The sequence below is a fragment of the Camellia sinensis genome, chromosome 6 (genome assembly GCF_055761805.1).
Source record: "Camellia sinensis isolate YWXY chromosome 6, ASM5576180v1, whole genome shotgun sequence".
In the NCBI taxonomy this organism is placed as follows: Eukaryota; Viridiplantae; Streptophyta; class Magnoliopsida; order Ericales; family Theaceae; genus Camellia; species Camellia sinensis.
Window position 1 is genome coordinate 116,427,090 of NC_138966.1, and position 19,308 is coordinate 116,446,397.

At 31.9% G+C, this 19,308-nt stretch overlaps 2 protein-coding genes and 2 long non-coding RNA genes across 4 annotated transcripts; all 4 read right to left on the reverse strand.

Annotated features, from left to right (window-relative positions):
• Positions 1-1,140: 1,140 nt before the first annotated feature.
• LOC145792844 (uncharacterized) lies at positions 1,141-13,043 on the reverse strand. The gene is made up of 2 exons (XR_014332876.1): positions 12,918-13,043; positions 1,141-1,669 (listed from the first exon to the last, which is right to left on the reverse strand). It is a non-coding gene; the product is annotated as an uncharacterized LOC145792844 (long non-coding RNA).
• On the reverse strand, positions 3,935-5,738 carry LOC145792528 (uncharacterized). The gene is made up of 7 exons (XM_082873199.1): positions 5,586-5,738; positions 5,428-5,451; positions 5,268-5,345; positions 5,038-5,127; positions 4,339-4,574; positions 4,153-4,246; positions 3,935-4,045 (listed from the first exon to the last, which is right to left on the reverse strand). The coding sequence occupies exons 1-7, from the start codon at positions 5,610-5,612 to the stop codon at positions 3,935-3,937; spliced, it is 660 nt and encodes a 219-aa protein (XP_082729325.1). The 5' UTR covers positions 5,613-5,738.
• LOC145792368 (uncharacterized) lies at positions 7,375-10,902 on the reverse strand. Its single transcript, XR_014331764.1, has 3 exons — positions 10,404-10,902; positions 9,499-9,587; positions 7,375-8,311 (listed from the first exon to the last, which is right to left on the reverse strand). It is a non-coding gene; the product is annotated as an uncharacterized LOC145792368 (long non-coding RNA).
• A 2,391-nt stretch (positions 13,044-15,434) lies between the features above and the next one.
• On the reverse strand, positions 15,435-18,833 carry LOC114285557 (Tetratricopeptide repeat (TPR)-like superfamily protein). The gene has a single exon (XM_028228597.2). It carries the CDS (start codon positions 18,553-18,555, stop codon positions 16,597-16,599), a length of 1,959 nt encoding a protein of 652 aa, XP_028084398.2. The 5' UTR covers positions 18,556-18,833; the 3' UTR covers positions 15,435-16,596.
• Between the last annotated feature and the right edge of the window lie 475 nt (positions 18,834-19,308).

A 19,308-nucleotide genomic window follows, 5' to 3' on the forward strand; every position in this document is an offset into this window, starting at 1 on the left:
AAAACCATGAAAAATTATAGAGACTCTAAATGTTTTATTGATATTTTTACCAAAGGTTTCGCATAAATATGGGACTCATACCATGTAAGTCTCATATAAGTCACATACCTATGTGGGACATTTGATAAAAATATTAATAAAACATTAGAATCTCTAATATTACTCTAAAATCAAAGAAGTGAAAGTGTACAAATGACAACTATGTTTACAGGACTTCGATTTTCTGCAATAATTTTGACGGAAACACCCTTCAACCACATGTCACTCTTCAAAGCATCGCAAAAATTATTGTACCAAGAATTATTACCAAAAATCACAATTCTTGTTTGAAATCCTTATAACAGTCTCACTTGCACCTTCATGATTTTGCAATTGTTTATACTATTTTTAATTGATTTGCAATCCTCTTTTATTTTATTTTGTTGGTTTATTTATTTATTTGTTTCTGTGGGGACAAAGGTCTCACAAAGTTTGTAAAATAAACTTTTTGGTATCTCTAACCATACTTTGACTGAATTTGCCCATCCAGCATGGCATTTTGGAGATGGCCGTGAAGGATTCCTATGATATATTATAATGGGTACTTTAGTAATTGAACCTTGATGCGGCTGTTCATGAAGTGGATTTAGATTTAGTTGAGTTAATAAAAATAAGAAAAAAATAAATAAATAGATATTTCTTAAAAATTGTATTTTTGTTGGAAATAAAATTAGTTATTCATTCTCATTTTCAATATAAAAGATGTGTATGAATAAATGATATTATTCAGGGTCAAAATATAACCTTAAGCTGTAATCAGATTTTAAATTTGTAGAAGAAAAAGTAAATAAATTATATTTATATATATATTCTCATTTTTTCATCATCTACAATTTCAATATCTACACATATCATTTAAATCTCAACTATATATATTTCAAACACTGAAGTAAGTTATGGGTAATTTTCATATCATGGGGAATAGTGGTCTAAGTTTTTGGCAAGTTTAGCACCAAAATTTTTTTATTTTTAAATTTCTGTCTACCTTTCTTCTAATGAACATTCATAATCATTTAATTATTTTTAAAAATTAAACTGAAAAGTTATGTGCACAAAATTCATACATTAAAACATAACAAAAAAATAAATAAAATGTAGCTATATCTCAAATAAATTTGAACCACACATTAAAATTTTTAAATATTTTCACGTGCACGAATTCTGTGTTAGAATTACTCAAAATTAGAAGAAAAATAACTGGTAGCTCGAAATTTGTGACTCGATTTTGGCTCGAATGGCAAAACGACGTCGTTTTGCCATTCTTTTTTTTTTTTTTCCTTTTTCTTTCTCTTCCTTTTCTTTATTTCTTTTTTTTATTTCTTTTCTTCTTCTTCTTTGTTGAACACAGGCGAGAGAGAGCAGAGCAGAGGCGAGAGAGAAACAGAGCTCATCGGACACAGCTCGTTGGCGTCGTTGAACACAGCTCGTCGGTGTCGCAGCTCGTCGCTCGTTGCTCAGCCCCGTCTCCGCCTCCGCCTCTGCCTCCGCCCGCCGCCGCCTCCGCCTCCACCTCCGATTTTGATGGCCCCCTCCAGTCCAGTTCTTCTTCTCCTTCTTTTCTTCTTCTTCTTTCTTCTTCTCTTCTTCCTCTTCTCCGAATTCGGGCCAAATTCGAGCCTCCGAATTCGAGCTACGAATCAGAGCTCAAATTAGAAATGTATAAAAACAAAAACAAAAACAAATTAAAAATTAATTAGCCATGCCTTTCACGAGGCTCTCCTGTTGTTTGTGGGGAGTGAAACGAAACGAAGAGCCACACTAAACCACCGATTAGTTTTGGAAAACAAAGGCACATGGACCGCGTGGCTTACGTCTGTTTTCGACAAGGACAGTGCAACAGGAAAAAGTATCAAGGACCTGTTTGGTACAGGGTTTTCTTTTATGATTTATTTACAGTAAGTTGAACTTTTTTTTTCAGATAGATAGTAATAGTAAGTTGTTTCATAATTATAAGTTGTTTTGAAAAATTAGTTAAAAGTTATTTTTTTTTAAAAAAATGTATGAAAAAATAGAAGGATGATATGATTCAAAATAAATTAAAAGTCAAATTTGACTTTTAACCAAATTCTCAAATTGGCCCAAAAACAGGACCTACAAGTTACAACTACATCTCTTGCTTTTTAATAATAATAATTAATTTTTCACTTTATTTAAGTTATATTTGCCTCATAAATTGTGAAGAAACATTACACCAAATAATCTAACATATATATATATATATATACTAGGGTACACCCGTGCCTGAAGGCACGGTGACCATTAATTGAATATAAAATTATTGAGTTAAAATGTAATTTATTTAATTTGTTTTTCAAAAAAATTTGAGGTGAAAATATAAATAGATGATTCGTATGGTTTTAAATTTTCAAATGAATTTTATAATTAGATTTTTTAAAAGAGTTTGGTGTATTGTAGTATTTTTGTTTATGTAACCCACTTGCAATTTGTAATAGAAAATAAGCATTTTATTATCCTAGCCAATAACAGTACCCAAATAAATTTCTATATCCACATTTTTTTAGATAGTGAGTTTTGGTTGAAGTAAAGAAGAGAGATCTCAAAACTATAGTTTTGCATCAATTTTAATGTAATGGTTAAAATCTATCAATTTTTATGGTTTGGTGGTCAGTGTATTATGTAGAAAATTAAATAAATGAAAAATAAATAAATTGTATGCTGCTTGGTGAATAAATCAATTTGAACATAAATTTTCCAAATTTATAGGTAAACGAAATAGTGAAAAGTAAACACATAATTGCCACGTAAAATTCAAGCACAATAAACGCATAAGATTTTAAACAAACAACAAAATGTAAATCCCACAACACAAAAACATCTATATAAAAATCAGACGAAATACGTCAGCCAATGCTATGCAATAGAAAAAAATAAACAACAAATTAAGCACACCAGTCAATGCTCTGCAATACAAAAAAAAAAGCCAAATAACAAATTAAGCACCCCAGCCAGTGCTCTGCAATACAAAAAAAAAATGTCAAATAACAAATTAAGCACACCAGCCAATGTTCTGTAATACAAAGAAAATGCAACACCCTTCATAATAAAAAGATAACCAAATAAAAATATGATTAGTTTTGTTTAACCTAATTCAAAAGCATATTAGGAAGAAAAAATATCTAACATTTACAAAAACATATATCACCTAGTGTGTTACATTTACAAAAACAAACTCATAGCATAAATCAATAATTCAAATGAAAATTATCTAACATACATCTAAACTTAGTTATAAATTTCACATAGATAAAAGGCTTTACAAAACTATTGTAAGTAATAAATTTCACATCGATCGGAAACTTTACAAAATATGGATCGTAGCTAGCATATGTACGCTTTTCACAAAAGTAAATATGAGATTCAAACTTGTTCTTTCTTAGAAATCCTAGGAGCGCCTCATCACTTTCCAAAAAGTCCTGGTATCAACTTGTATGTATCCCCAGTGAGGAACATGCACGACAATCTATTAATTTATGAAAATAAAAAAGTTAGTATATTAGCAAATAAAAAAGTTATATATCAAAACACTTTCAAATTGAAATTACCTTGTTACATCCCCATCGAAGCAATCTAGTTATATTTATATTTTTGAGCTCCATATATTTTTTAACCCAATCCTACAAAAGTCGACACATATAGTAAAATATTTTTAAAATAACAAATTTATCAATAAATAAATTGTACCTTTTGACAAAGTTTTTCTTGGAGTTGATAAAGGTTACAATTATTTTTTAGGAAATGTTAGAGAGAGCTAAAAATACTTTGTTTGAGTGTACAAAAAACAAAGAGCACACAAAAAAAATTGACAACACAATTTAAATGATCAATGGTCACTTAAACAATATGATTGGCTTTGTTTTACTCGATAAATATTTTTTTAAAGATGTTGAATATATACCATTGGACATGCGTTTTCCTTCCATTTGTCAAAAGAAGTTGCCTTTTCATTTCCTTTAAACATTGCCTTGGCCTTTTCCTTTTCCTTTACCTACCAAAAATAAATAAAATTTATTTAGAATACAAAAAGAACATGTATTTATAGAATTTATTAAGATTACGAAAAAAGAACATTTTGAACTTGATATTTATACCTACCTTAGAATTGCGGATAATATTAAGATTGCACTCATCACGAATAACAACACCAATATTCCTAGTCTCATGGAGCAATGAGTTTGCATGAGTAGGCCTACAAATATTTGTTGTGTAGAAAATAAAATTTGTTAAATAAAATCTTAACAATAAGAATATGTATTTGTAGAATTAAATACAATGTTTTACCAATTCCTTTGTGAAGCTAAAGATGTGCTTGGCGAAAATAGATGTGTAAACATTACTCTTTTCTGAGCCGGTGGAGTATTAGTTGTGCTTGGTGGAATCAATTCTCTCGATCTTTCTCGTTCACGTCGCGAACGTTGTCCCAATTGATATGAAGAACTTGCCTTATCATTTCTTTCGCGTTCTCGCCGTGCACGTTGAGCCAATGCAGCTTTCGATATAACATTATTGTTATGTGCCTAAAACATGAAGATTAATTTCATAAGATGCCTAAATTTTATCATCTACTGTTTTATACTTTTCTCTTCATTTTTCATTTTTATTTAATTTACTTTATCTTAATTCCCTTTCCTTTTGATATTTTGTAAAAAAATTGAAAACTTTTTCATTCTGTATCCCTCCTCCCCTTATTCCTTTTTTGTTATATTCCTTTTTTATTCTCTTGTCAATAGCAAAAAGCCAAAAAAGAATAATAATAATTTAAAACAAATATATTGTTTTTTGTACAAATCCTATTTTAGTATGCTTCAAAAAAAACATTTCACAAATTTATATGAAACTGTTTACTATAAGAACAGTATATGTCACTATGCAAGTAGTATGTCAATTTTACATTTAAAAATAAATAAATAATCAAGGTTCATGGTCCAAAATAAATATTTCAAAAAAAGAACTTTAAATGGGAATGTTGAAGAGCCATACTACTGAACATGCATTTTCCTTTCCCTTGCCCGAAACGGTGGTCTTTTCGTTTTTCTTCAACAATGCCTTGGCAATTTCCTTTTCTTTTGCCTACAAAAAAAAAAAAAAAAAAAATTAAAGAATAAAGAAAAAATCTATATATGTAGAAAGATTTTAAAAAATCTATAAATAAGAATATACGGTGTTTTGAATAAAAAAAATATATATATATATAATTAAATTGGGCCTACCTCTCGAACACGGATGACATTAAGGTCACGCTCATCACGGATAACAACATTAACATTTCTTTCTTGAAGAAATTGGACCTAAAAATACAAAAGAATTAGAGGTAAAAAAAATAAAAAAAATTATACATTTAAGAAAATGAGTAAAAGGAATCAGTATTACAGTTCGACGTAGGTCTCCATCCATCTGTAAATTATAAGAAAAGAGAATTTTGTTATAAGGAATTAGATAAAAGAAATTATGAAAAGAAAAGAAAATTGACTTTTGCTTATAAGAAAAATGTTTTTTTTTTCAAATAAATAAAAAAGAAAACAACTTACGTGACCAAAAATAGTAATGTTGTCCATAATTAGCGGTTGAAGGTCAATGGTGTCTTAACCTGAAAATGCCTGGTTATGTAAATTTGACAAAGATAACTGTATGAAGGCAAAATGAGATTTAATAATTGCCATAAAGAAAAATTAATCGCTACAAAATTAATTGGCACAGGTTTTGTTAGACATGGCTTTCTTAGATATGGCTTCTCAATATATATATACATACTGGAATCATATATAAAGAGGGGTTTGGGCTTTGAAAAATACGAAATGTGGTTTAGATTTCCATACTTACCACATCTGTAAAATTAATTTAACTCCTAATAAAATTAATAAAATTCAAACTAATAATAGATTAATTTAAGTCCTAATAGATTAATTTTACAAACTAATAAAATTCAAATGTTATCGAATGTTACAAACTAATAAATTCGAATGTTATCAAAATGCTATACAAAGTAATAAACATGTGTTTTATGCAATAAATAAAACTCAAACTACGGCCTTGTTTGATTAACAGGTTAATAAAATAGTACCACTAATACTACCAATCAAACATGCCCTAAGTGTCATTCAAGGAGAAAAGAAAAAAAAACAAAGATTAATTGAATTTCTATCTATATTGGTTAAATTTGAAACATTAGATAAAAAGTCAAAAATTAATACAAAAAATAAACCTATTCAACACAAAAATAAAATTAAACCTATTCAAGCCAAAGTATAAACCTCACGTCAACACAAAAATAAAATTAAAAAAACACACCTACTAAGCAAGTCAAGAAAAAATGATAAAACTAAACAAAACACACAAACCAAAGCTATTGTACACATGTTAAAGCTTTATAATTCGAAAAAAAAACAAAAATTACTAAACACCAAATAAAGCACACCAGTAAGTGCTTTGCAATCCCAAAAAATGAAATTAAAATTAAAATGCACATTAGTTAGTGCTCTACAATCTTACCAAACAATGTACACCTGCTAGTGGTACTGCTACCAATCACATTTTAATAGTTCTTTGCATATTATAAACCCGAAATATAGTGAGAAAAGTAGAGAAAAAAAGGCACTGCTATAAAGACCACTTAAATGGTGAGATTTACTCTCTATAAAAAAGGCATTGCTATAACCACAAAGCACTCCCATATAAAGACCACTTAAATGGTGAGATTTACTCTCTATAAAAAAATTCCTAAAAAATACCCAAATTAAAAGGATTTGAAAGTCATACAATAGTCAACAATTGAAAGTCAACAGTTGCCAGTACCTAAAAGAAAACAATGAATCTTTATTTGAAAGACAAATGGATTAAAGTCATTTTGAAATAAAAAATAACTAATGTTTGGTATTTTCAAATCACGTTACATAGTAAGCAATGAACTTTCTAACTGCTAAAAACTATGTTAATTCTTGTGGTACATGCTCCCATGTTCTTGACCTATTTTCCTCATCCACTTTCTCCTCTAAAGCACACATGAATCATATTTTTTTAAAAATGAGCTCACACGTAGGAAGAACAATGGGACAACAAATGCGATAGAGACGGGGAAGGGAAAAAAACGTTTGCAATTTATAGTTTCTATGTAAATAAAATGTATATAAACCAAAAACCCAAATAAAATCACAATTAGACATAAATATCAATTTTGACAATATGAATTTCAAAACTTAGCACAACGTTATTCCTAAAGTAATTCAAAATTTACAAAGATATATATTATCTTAAGACATGCAATTTTTTTGTTAATAAGATTGGTGTGTCTATTTTATGTTTTATTTTTTTCATTATGCACATTTTCCTCTTAGTTGATATGGAATTGAAGTCATCCCAATAGTCAAGCCAACACTTTTTTATGGGTGGGAAACTATGCTAGGGAGTTCACAGCCCAGAGCCGTAACAAATAGCAAAATATAGAAACCAAGCCATCATGCAAAAGTCATTCTAATGAACTGTTATAATAGACTTCTCATATCATGCAAAAGTCGTTCTATTTCATTATACATCTACTGAAACCACTCACAGGAAAGGTACAAAGACTTCCACAATACCACCATTAAAAAGAAAGAAAGATTAAGGAGAGAAGAGGAGGAGAGGGGTGGGAAAAAAGGGAGAGAAAAAAAAAAGAGCACAAAATATCAAAAGATCCAACAAAAGACCCAATAAGTAATAGACCAAAAAAAAAAAAATTCTAAAATTTTAAGAGTAATGAAACAGATATAATAAAAGGCAAAATTGTTTAGGAAAACTAATTATTAAAGGGAGAAAGGCACTCCCATAGTTATCAAAACTTTAAATAGAAAATCTTAACAAAGAAATCGAAATTGGATCCAACAAAATGGCCAAAGTAAAAGGTTTCCAGACCCATCCAATAGATAATTTACTTGTGACTAAAGCCATTCCTAAATATATTTAAATCCCAACTTAAACCAATGCCTTATAGATCCACCATGTTCCCATCTTCATCTCCACATCTCCGAACTCCAAATAATGTGTCCAAGGATTTGGCAACCAAAACTTAGCAATGACAATATAATGGATTACTGATAGAATGGAAAACTTATGTCAACGGCAATAATTAAACTTAGCAAAGAATGAAGTTTTTCAATTTATGTCAACAATAAGAAATTTTAAAACCTATGTCACACTCGATTAAATTTTGTAGAGTACACCAAACAAAGCACACCTGTCAATGCCTACTGCTGCCAATCACAAATGAGATTTAGAGGTCCTGAAAAAAAAAAAAAAAAAAAGAGAGAGAGGGAAAGAGAGAGAGAGAGAGAGAGAGAGAGAGAAAATAAGAAATGGACCATAGCAACTACAAAAATACACTTTCAGTTTATAAGAAAAAGTAGGTTATGCATGCTCCAAAATAATATTAGGATTGCTTTACTTGCTAAATATTCCAAAAAAAACTCAATTTTGATTAAAGAACCATACCAATTTTTTTTTTTTGTTAAGACACCTTAGCATTTTCTTAGTCCTTTTGAAAAAGAGATAAAATTTATTAATAGAATAAAAAGAAAACTAACAGTTAGCAAGCAGAACATTTTGTTGTCCCAAAACAGAACACCAAATAGTTTCCAAGACGAAATGAAAACTAACAGTTTGAATGTCAAGACCAAGGTTGGGATTGGTGAGAGAGTCTGGTGGATCGGATCGTAGGATCAAATCGAAAATCGTAAGATCCTACTTTCTATTAAAAAAAAAGATAAAAAAAACAAATTAAAATAATTCATATTAAAAATAAGGTGAAAAATCATAAAATCTACGATCCTACTTACGATCCTACTTACGATCCTATACGATCCTACACGATCCCATACGATCCTACACGATCCTACTTGCTATCCTATTATAACATCGATCCTACAACGATCTGGATCGTTTTAGCAATGTAGGATCGTAGGGTCGTACGATCCGGATCGCGATTTTAATAACCATGGTCAGGACTTACAATGTAATGTAGTTAGCAAACACATGAAACTAAACACAACCTAAAACCCATTCCAAAACCAAAATATAGAGCTACAGACATAGAGATGCAGAAATACATAAATACCGAAATACAGAGATTAGAAACCCATTTCAAAACCAAAACCGAAATCATAGAAACCCATTTAAACCATGTCGATGTAGAGATGCAAGAAACCATTTAAAACCGAAATACAGAGATTCGGAATCCATATCAAAATAAAAATCGCAATCATAGAAACCCATTTGAAAATCAAAATCACAACTGAAACTATGTGTCATAGAGAAGGGGCGTCGTAAAACCGAAACCATAGACACCCATTTCATAATCAAAATAAAAATCGAAACCATGTCAGTGTACAGATGCTGAAATAAGTGAGCTTTGAAACGGAGAGAAGTGGATTTCAGAGATGATGTTGCAGAGATGCTGAAACGAATTCTTACCACAATATTTGGAAGTCGTCAAGCTGTCTAATGTGAGCCTACTAAGCAAACACAATGCATTTTAGTGGATTTCAGAACTGAACTGAAGCCTGAAGCAACAAAAATAGATTAATTCAAAGCTGAACTGAAAGCAAAAACAGCAGAAATAGAAAACACAGACTAATTTTTTGGATGTCATTAAAATAAGAAAGCCTAGAGCAACAAAAACAAAACTGAACTAAAACAAAAACAGAGCTACAAAACACAAAATTGTAGTGGATTTCAGCCCTTCCAGGGAGTGAAGAAAAGAAACTGGTTGTTTGTGGTTAAAGAAAAAAAAAAAAAAAAAAAAAAAAGGCTATATCAATCACAAGCAAGATTACACACATGATATATTCTTGCAAATTTCAACTCGATGAAAAAGATGATATTAGAATCCATATTCAATTTCCCATCTTTGCCACTTGATATTCAACTTCCCAACAATTTGTGAGATACTCTCCATATTCAGTTTTTGTATGTCTTTTATTCCCAATAGATTCAAAGTTGAAACCATTTCAAACCCGTTTCAATGTTACTCCCCCTTTCACTGCCCAAAAATAAGTTTGTGGGATACAATAAGTTATCACAAACTGTATCTCACAAATAAATTGGGAATATGTTTGGTAGACATAAAATTAGGTAACAGTAAAAAAAATAAAATCAGGAAACATGTTTGGTAGACACAAAATTTTCAGCAACAAAAAAAACAAAACAAAAAAAGAAGTTTGATAACTATAAAAATTGATAACTTAAAACACAAAATTTACATTTACATGATAGCAAAACAAAAGACATCGAAAAAAATTAACATGGAAATCAACACAAAATTTAAAAATTAACATGGAAATTATTGAAAATAAATAATTATTGAAAGTTGTTTATACAAAGGTAGAGAGAGAATGAGAGCGAGAGAGATACCCACTGGAAGGTGTTCTCGAAGGTGTTCTCTGCTCGAAGGTGGTATCTGATGAGAGATAGGGTTCTCGACCTCGAAGTCTCAATCGCCAAAGAGGGTCTCTGCTCACAAACTGATGGTGGAGATGTGAAGAGAGGAAGGTGGGTGTTGAAGGTGGAGGATTGAAATGGGTTTGAAATGAAAGAGAAAGAGAGAGAAACAGTGAAATGGGTTTGAAATTTTGGGCGGTGAAAGGAGTAACACTGAAATGGGTTTGAAATCTATATCCAACGGTAAAGATAAAAGAGACAAAATCTCAAATTAATCACAACCATTCAATCTCATGGACACTTAGGATAGATGTCCCATCGAGTAAAACAAAGTCAATCATATTGTTTAAGTGACCATTGATCATTTAAATTGTGTTGTCAATTTTTTTTGTGTGCTCTTTGTTTTTTGTACACTCAAACAAAGTATTTTTAGCTCTCTCTAACATTTCCTAAAAAATAATTGTAACCTTTATCAACTCCAAGAAAAACTTTGTCAAAAGGTACAATTTATTTATTGATAAATTTGTTATTTTAAAAATATTTTACTATATGTGTCGACTTTTGTAGGATTGGGTTAAAAAATATATGGAGCTCAAAAATATAAATATAACTAGATTGCTTCGATGGGGATGTAACAAGGTAATTTCAATTTGAAAGTGTTTTGATATATAACTTTTTTATTTGCTAATATACTAACTTTTTTATTTTCATAAATTAATAGATTGTCGTGCATGTTCCTCACTGGGGATACATACAAGTTGATACCAGGACTTTTTGGAAAGTGATGAGGCGCTCCTAGGATTTCTAAGAAAGAACAAGTTTGAATCTCATATTTACTTTTGTGAAAAGCGTACATATGCTAGCTACGATCCATATTTTGTAAAGTTTCCGATCGATGTGAAATTTATTACTTACAATAGTTTTGTAAAGCCTTTTATCTATGTGAAATTTATAACTAAGTTTAGATGTATGTTAGATAATTTTCATTTGAATTATTGATTTATGCTATGAGTTTGTTTTTGTAAATGTAACACACTAGGTGATATATGTTTTTGTAAATGTTAGATATTTTTTCTTCCTAATATGCTTTTGAATTAGGTTAAACAAAACTAATCATATTTTTATTTGGTTATCTTTTTATTATGAAGGGTGTTGCATTTTCTTTGTATTACAGAACATTGGCTGGTGTGCTTAATTTGTTATTTGACATTTTTTTTTTGTATTGCAGAGCACTGGCTGGGGTGCTTAATTTGTTATTTGGCTTTTTTTTTTGTATTGCAGAGCATTGACTGGTGTGCTTAATTTGTTGTTTATTTTTTTCTATTGCATAGCATTGGCTGACGTATTTCGTCTGATTTTTATATAGATGTTTTTGTGTTGTGGGATTTACATTTTGTTGTTTGTTTAAAATCTTATGTGTTTATTGTGCTTGAATTTTACGTGGCAATTATGTGTTTACTTTTCACTATTTCGTTTACCTATAAATTTGGAAAATTTATGTTCAAATTGATTTATTCACCAAGCAGCATACAATTTATTTATTTTTCATTTATTTAATTTTCTACATAATACACTGACCACCAAACCATAAAAATTGATAGATTTTAACCATTACATTAAAATTGATGCAAAACTATAGTTTTGAGATCTCTCTTCTTTACTTCAACCAAAACTCACTATCTAAAAAAATGTGGATATAGAAATTTATTTGGGTACTGTTATTGGCTAGGATAATAAAATGCTTATTTTCTATTACAAATTGCAAGTGGGTTACATAAACAAAAATACTACAATACACCAAACTCTTTTAAAAAATCTAATTATAAAATTCATTTGAAAATTTAAAACCATACGGATCATCTATTTATATTTTCACCTCAAATTTTTTTGAAAAACAAATTAAATAAATTACATTTTAACTCAATAATTTTATATTCAATTAATGGTCACCGTGCCTTCAGGCACGGGTGTACCCTAGTATATATATAAATGTGGACTCACCCTTCTACCAACCCTCCTTCCCCCTCTCTCCACTGCCTACGGCTATAAAAGTTGGTTGTGTTTGAAAAATATTCTTATATTCAAGTGGGTTCTACAATGGCTGGCTACATTATTGGCTGCAGTTAACAAGCACTTTAACATCTGACAAAAAATGGATGCACTAATGAACAACTTGTTGTTAACATCTGACAAAAAATGGATGCACTAATAAATAACTTGTTGGACAATCTTCACTGTATTCAAATAGTTTAAATTTTGTTGTGTACTAAACAACAATTAAAATATAAAGAAATAAAAGAAAATGAGAGAATTTATTTGATTATAAAAATCAAACTAGAAATAAAAATAAATAAATAAAAACAGATTTTATTTTGTTACAAAAACAAAATTAACAAAAATAAAATCTGATTTAAATAAATAAATAAAACAGAATAATAAATTAAACAACTTACTTGATTAATTTCTTTGAATAATTATCTGATTAAGTCCAGTGTTTGACACTGTGTCCTTAAGACAGATTCGTCTTCTCCACGATACTTTCAGAATTTGGATGTCTATCTCCCAGGATAAAATGATCTACTACAAACAATAGCAGCACTACAAATTGTTTGCCTAACGAACACACTAAGTGTTTATACTTTCTCACAGAAGAAAATAATACAGCAATATGAAAAGAATATTTGTAGAATTACGAAGGACGAAATTAGAGTTACAAAATCCAAATGAGAGCTGTCTTATTTATAGATGTAATGGTGGCTGTAGGTTTTGAATTGAACAGGTATGAAACCTGTTGTTTTGAATTCAAACGGATTTGAATCTGTTGGGTTCATCATTTAAACAGATACAAAAAGGGGAAGATCCCTGTTTGGATGTACGTTAAAAACCAGACTAGTTTATTTCGGGAAGTGCCCTGTTTGGATGTACAGTAAAACCAAACCAGTTTATTTCCGGTTTAATTTGAATTCTGGATTTTATTTTATACAAAATAAAATTAAATTCAAATGTTTTTGGCTCAAAAAGATTAGTATTGGGCCGAACAAGCCCAACCTCACACCACGCACCCGCGTCCAAGCCCAGCCCGCCCGAACGGCGGCGGCGCGCGGTGATTTTTGGGTCCAATGGGTCTAGCCCATAATCTCTCTCTCTAAAACACTTGGGGTACCCCTTGGGACACACCCCAAATACCAAACTCAAGCCTTATAAACCCATTCAAAACTTTCCACCAAATCAATGTGAGACAAGCCATTTTGCAACCTTAAGGAATTTCCACCAAAACTCCATTTCCATGGAGCACACTTTGGCTTCAATTTCCCATTCACTCGGTAATGGTTTTGAGCAACCAAATATACCACGTGAATCACAACGTGGCATAGAACGTGTTACCACTTTGACCCGCGAAAATCAACGCTTGGGGCCCACCTAAAAAATAGACCAAACTTTGAAAAAAATTCTGATTTTATCCAGAATTTTATAACTATTCCCAACACAACTTAGCAGCTCCATTGTATGAATAAAATGGAGCTTGGCTAGCCAAAAGTTTAACATGTGACATTAGTGGAGAGTTAGCAGCTCCACTGTGGATGCTCTAACAACCACATTTTTCTATCATATTTTATTTATTATTTTGTGTGTCATTAACAAGTATAAGTGATGGGACTCATTAAATCAATGAAATGATAATACACGAAAGGATAAAGGAAAGGAAAATTCTCTGGTGTGCAATACACACCTTATGCAACCCTACCACAAAATTATGTAAGTTTTCATAAATTTATATAAGTGATCTCACAAAAATACATAAGTTGAATACAAATTTGCGTAATCACATAAGTTTTCACAAACTTATGCATTTTGTGAGATCGCTTGTATAAATCCGTGAAAACTTACATAATTTTATGATAGAATTAGATACGGTTGCATTTCCCGTAAGTAAATATGGTATAATAAAAAAAGACAGTAACTGTAAGATTATTGATGACAGAAGGTTTGGTGGGGAGAGAGACCCATGCAAGGATTGGACTAAAAGTAAATAAATTGTGAGGCCACATGCTTAGTTCTTGTCCCCTAATTCTGCATTTGGTTGGCTTAATATTGGAATTATTTGTCCACCCAAACTAGTAATCCCTCTTAATCCCACATTTTCAGAGGATTACGTGTCCCCCTTTCTGGGATAAATATTCCACCTTTCTAGATTCCATCCCCTGTTTGGGGGGGGGGGGGGGGGGGGGGGGGGGAATTACACTAGTTAAGATGACAAAGGTTATGTCTAACACTTTGAATTCTCTCTCTACTTAGCTAAACTTGTAATCACAAACAGGAAACTCTCGCCAACTAGGGAGGTCAAACGGAGACTCTCCGACGCTTAAGTTTGTAAGTTCATAGGTGGAGAAGTCTCAATAAGTGGGTTAGAGTAGTGCAAGTTTGTGTACCTAGCCACTCTAGGCTCCAGCTTTACTATCACCATTGCACTCAATATTTAATCCTTAATCAATACTAAATGATCTTTGTTTCTTCCTCTTGATCTGCTCTGTTAGCAAAGAAGTCTGCATGCTATTGAAAAAAGACTTATTGTCATGTTAATTAAAGATAAGTGCCTAATCATTTTTTGTGGTAGGTAGAGGGAGATAGCTGGAGGGGTTCTTCAGACTCAATCCTGGGCTGGTAAACATGGCTTGACCCAGAGGTCATGTGCTTTTACCATGACACTACCCATGTTGCTCAAATGCCTAATCAGTAATTGCATTGCTATAAGTTTTACATCATGTTCGAATCTAATTTGAATGTGGCTGACTTATTCTCACATCCTACATCCACAAATTATTAAATCCAGTACGTACAGGCTATCAACTAGTTATCCCGTATAATCCTTTACTGAACCCATTTCATTAGATTGTGTTATGTCAAAGAAAACAAGCAATAATAAGCAATATATAGTCCAGTAAGTTTATGTGCATTGTAAGCATAAGTCATTCCTCACACAAAGACTTTTCTATAAATTTCAGAAAGTTCGCAATGATTTCCCAAGATTCTCATCTCTATGCATATAACATTAATGAAAAAAAAAAAAAAAAAAAAAAAAAAAAAAGAGAAGGAAAAAGCAGGATGTCTTGTCTTTTCTTTCTTGAATATGAACATATAATCAATTCATTTAATTGGGAAAAAGATTTCTTGAGCTGAGTTGCACAAAATACGTAATTGGGATAGAAATACCTCATTGGTTGGCCCTTACTTTCACCAGTTCAAGAGAGCTTGCATTCCAGAATACAAGAAGCTAGATTTTCCCACTTTTTTTTTTTTGGAAAAGGTAGAATCTTCTGGTACCGCTTAGAAGCTTCATATAATTTCTCTCAAGTCCATTGGTCGGGCATTCATGTGCTGGCTTAGCCAGATCTGGCATTCATCTATATCACACCATTCTTATCTACCCATCTATCTAGGCTTTATCATCATCGGTCTGTATGAGAGGGGTTAAACCTGATGTAGGATAGTGTTGCACCAACATTTGAGGTGACCATTATAAAGTGAAACAATCGTTGAACACAGAAACCAACTCAATCGTATATATCAAGTATCAAGTTATCAACATGAAATGCCAACTCTTTTGTCCAAAATTGAACCACACCTGCCCTGTGAACTACCAAGAAAATGCCATCAGTCTGACTAATGTCTTTGCGAAAAGCACGCTTAGGTCCATTCTTGAACTACTTTGTAATTTACACGCTGCCTCAGCAATACAACAAAATTAGTTTGGCCAGTGATACTGATCATTAACCAAAAACTGTGTGCATCTTCACTTCAATTGGCATCTTACTTCTGTCGTTGCTGAGCAAAGGACGATAAATCATGACCTAAACTGATCTGAAATCCATTTCAAGATTGAAGATTTCCATCTTAAAATTAGCAATCGCTCCTTCCAACTTCTTTGCCCCAAATGTTGAGATTTCTAAAAATGCAGATAAAAATTATGCAGCCCAGTGATGCGAGTTCAAATGAAATTTACTCTTGGTTATCAAATTGAATTGAAGACAAGACACAATCTCATCTCTAGCTGAACACCCTAACCCATTTAATCCCAGGATTCCATAGTTTACTGCTGCACTGTGTCAAATAGAATCCAATAAATATATCAATTTATAAGACGAGTAATTTTCTACTTTGGTCTTGCTCTCCCTCAGCACTCACATTTTCATACTGATCATGGACAGAACCTTCAATCCCCATCTCACAGTTAAGTAATCTAAGTATCAAATAAATGTTTTTGTCTTCATAGTGAAGGATGTGGTTTTCTTTAAAAACAAACACATGGTTTCTTATCCCAATCAAACAGCATCCAATCATTTTCTTAACATTGCTCTCTTTCATGGCGTTTTTGACACGAACCATGCTCTCCCATCTGCCCCTCATCTCATATGACCGAGCCAGTACCAGATAAGGTAGAGATGACTGTGGGTCATACTCTATCAACCACTCCGCTACTCTTTCAGTGAGTTTAAAATCTCCATCAGCACCACAACCGCGAAGAATCGATTCCCAAATTAAAGAACTAGGTTGATGCGGCATTGTCCCTATAATATCCATGGCTTCTTTGAGTTTACCAGCTCGACTCATCATATCCACAATGCAAAGATAATGCTCATCCCTAGGTATGACTCCATATGCCTTCTCCATTGATGAAAACACACGCAACCCTTCATCCACAAGACCCCCATAGTTGCAAGCCAAAAGAACCCCAGTTAGTGTTATTCGATCTGGTGGTGGACCCCTTTTAAGTAGTGCCTTAAAAAGCTCTAAGGTTTCAGCTTCTCTCCCATTTTGAACTAAGCCTAAAATTATGGTGTTCCAAGTTATCAAATCTTTTAGATTGATTTGAGCAAAAATTTTCATGGAAGTGTCAATTAATCCAAATTTGGCATACATTTCCACAAGTGAACTCGCAACCACTGCATCAGATTCCATACCTAATTTAACAACCAAAGAATGAAGTTGACTCCCCTGCTCTGCAGGGAGGAGGGAAGAAGCAGAGCTCAGAACACTACTGATAGTGAATTCAGTTGGCCTGAGGCTGTCTCTCAATGTAAGAACAAAAAATCGCAAAGCATCCTCTCCAAAACCGCCATGCCTTGCATAGCTCGAAATCATGGAATTGCAAACAACAGAATCCCATAAATTGATTTCTTCAAAGAGCTGAATTGAGTCCTCCAATCTGTTGCATTTGGAAAACAGGTCAATAGCAGCACTTGAAACAATGGAGTTAGAAAGAAACCCCACCTTGATGCAGAAAGCAAAAATTTGCTTACCCTTTTCCAGATCACGCAAGGTATTACAGACAGTAATCACTGTCGATATTGTAAACTCATCAGGTGCATATCCAACAGATACCATCAAACAAAAGTGCTTTAGTGCAAATTCGCCATGTCCCGATTTGTAACAGCCCGAAATCAAGGAGTTCCAAGTGATAACATCTACCTCCTCCATGGTGAGGAACACACCAAAGGCATAATCCACAACCCCAAGTGTCCCATACATGCCAATCAATGAATTTCCAACCACATTTGATAAATTCACACCACTCCTTATCATGATACCATGAATTTGCTTACCACGATAGGCACTTGTCACATATGACACTAGAATCGAGAACGTGAACTCATTTGGCCTCATACCATCATTTTGCATTCCCTTAAAAAGTTCTAATGCATTATCAAAGTACCCATTCGAAGCATAACCCGAAATCAATGAATTCCAACTTACAACATCTCGTTCGGGCATTTTATCAAACATATTACGTGCACCTTCGAGATTACAAGATTTCACAAACACACGCAGACAAATATTCCAAGAAATGATATTCTTGTTGGCAATGTCATCAAATGCTTGCAAAGCATCACTGAGCGTGCCGACTTTAGAATACATATCGATACAGCGATTACCCAGAAAAGTATGGCGATTGAAACCGACTTTTATCAAGTGGGCATGGATGAATTTGGAAAAATCTGAGGATTTCAAAGAGAGACAGTGGTCTATGAGGTTAGAGTAAAAGGAGAGTGACTTTGTGTGGAGTCCATGAGCTTTGCTCAGAAATGGGTACATGCAAATGCTATAATACCATGAAAGACAAAAGCTTTTTGCTATCACAAAGGCTTCGAGTAAGGCAAATACACTAGTATAATGAACGAAGAATCACATTTGGTTTTGCTCCTTTTCTTCTTCTTCAATCTCTGCCATGATTGCTTCACTCTTTTGCAGCAATTTTGGAGTTATGGTTTAGAAAGACATCTGTGACACCTTGAACAATAAATTCCCTCTAGCGCAAGTAAAGTACAGGAGAAAAGTTCGAGTACAAACGGAAATACATATCAGTTTAAAAAAAAAAAAAAAAATAGGGAATACCTACGGTAAGAGAAAATCACAAACTTGTGGTGTTTTAGTAAAATATTTATAAATTCATAAAAATAAAAATAAAAATAATTTTAACTTAATGTTTGTAATGTTTATCATTTATTTGAATTTTTTTAATTATATACTGGATTATAATTTTTTTTTCTTATTAAAATTACTGAAAAGTCTATGATAGATAGTTTTTTCATCCATTAGATCAAGTTTGGGAAGACTAAATAAGTGTATTTTTTGACTTTTCTTGTATTATGTGTAGAAAAAGTAAAGAAGAGATGTTGATTGATGTGACCTAAAAAAGATAAAAAAATGAAATAAGTACACTTTTTTAGTTTAGTTAAACTTGACCTTAGTATCTAAATTTGCTAGTAGACTAAGCCCCCTTTCAATTTTAATTAAAAAATTATTATAAACTACCACATGGTTTTTTTATATTTTTTAATAAAAGAT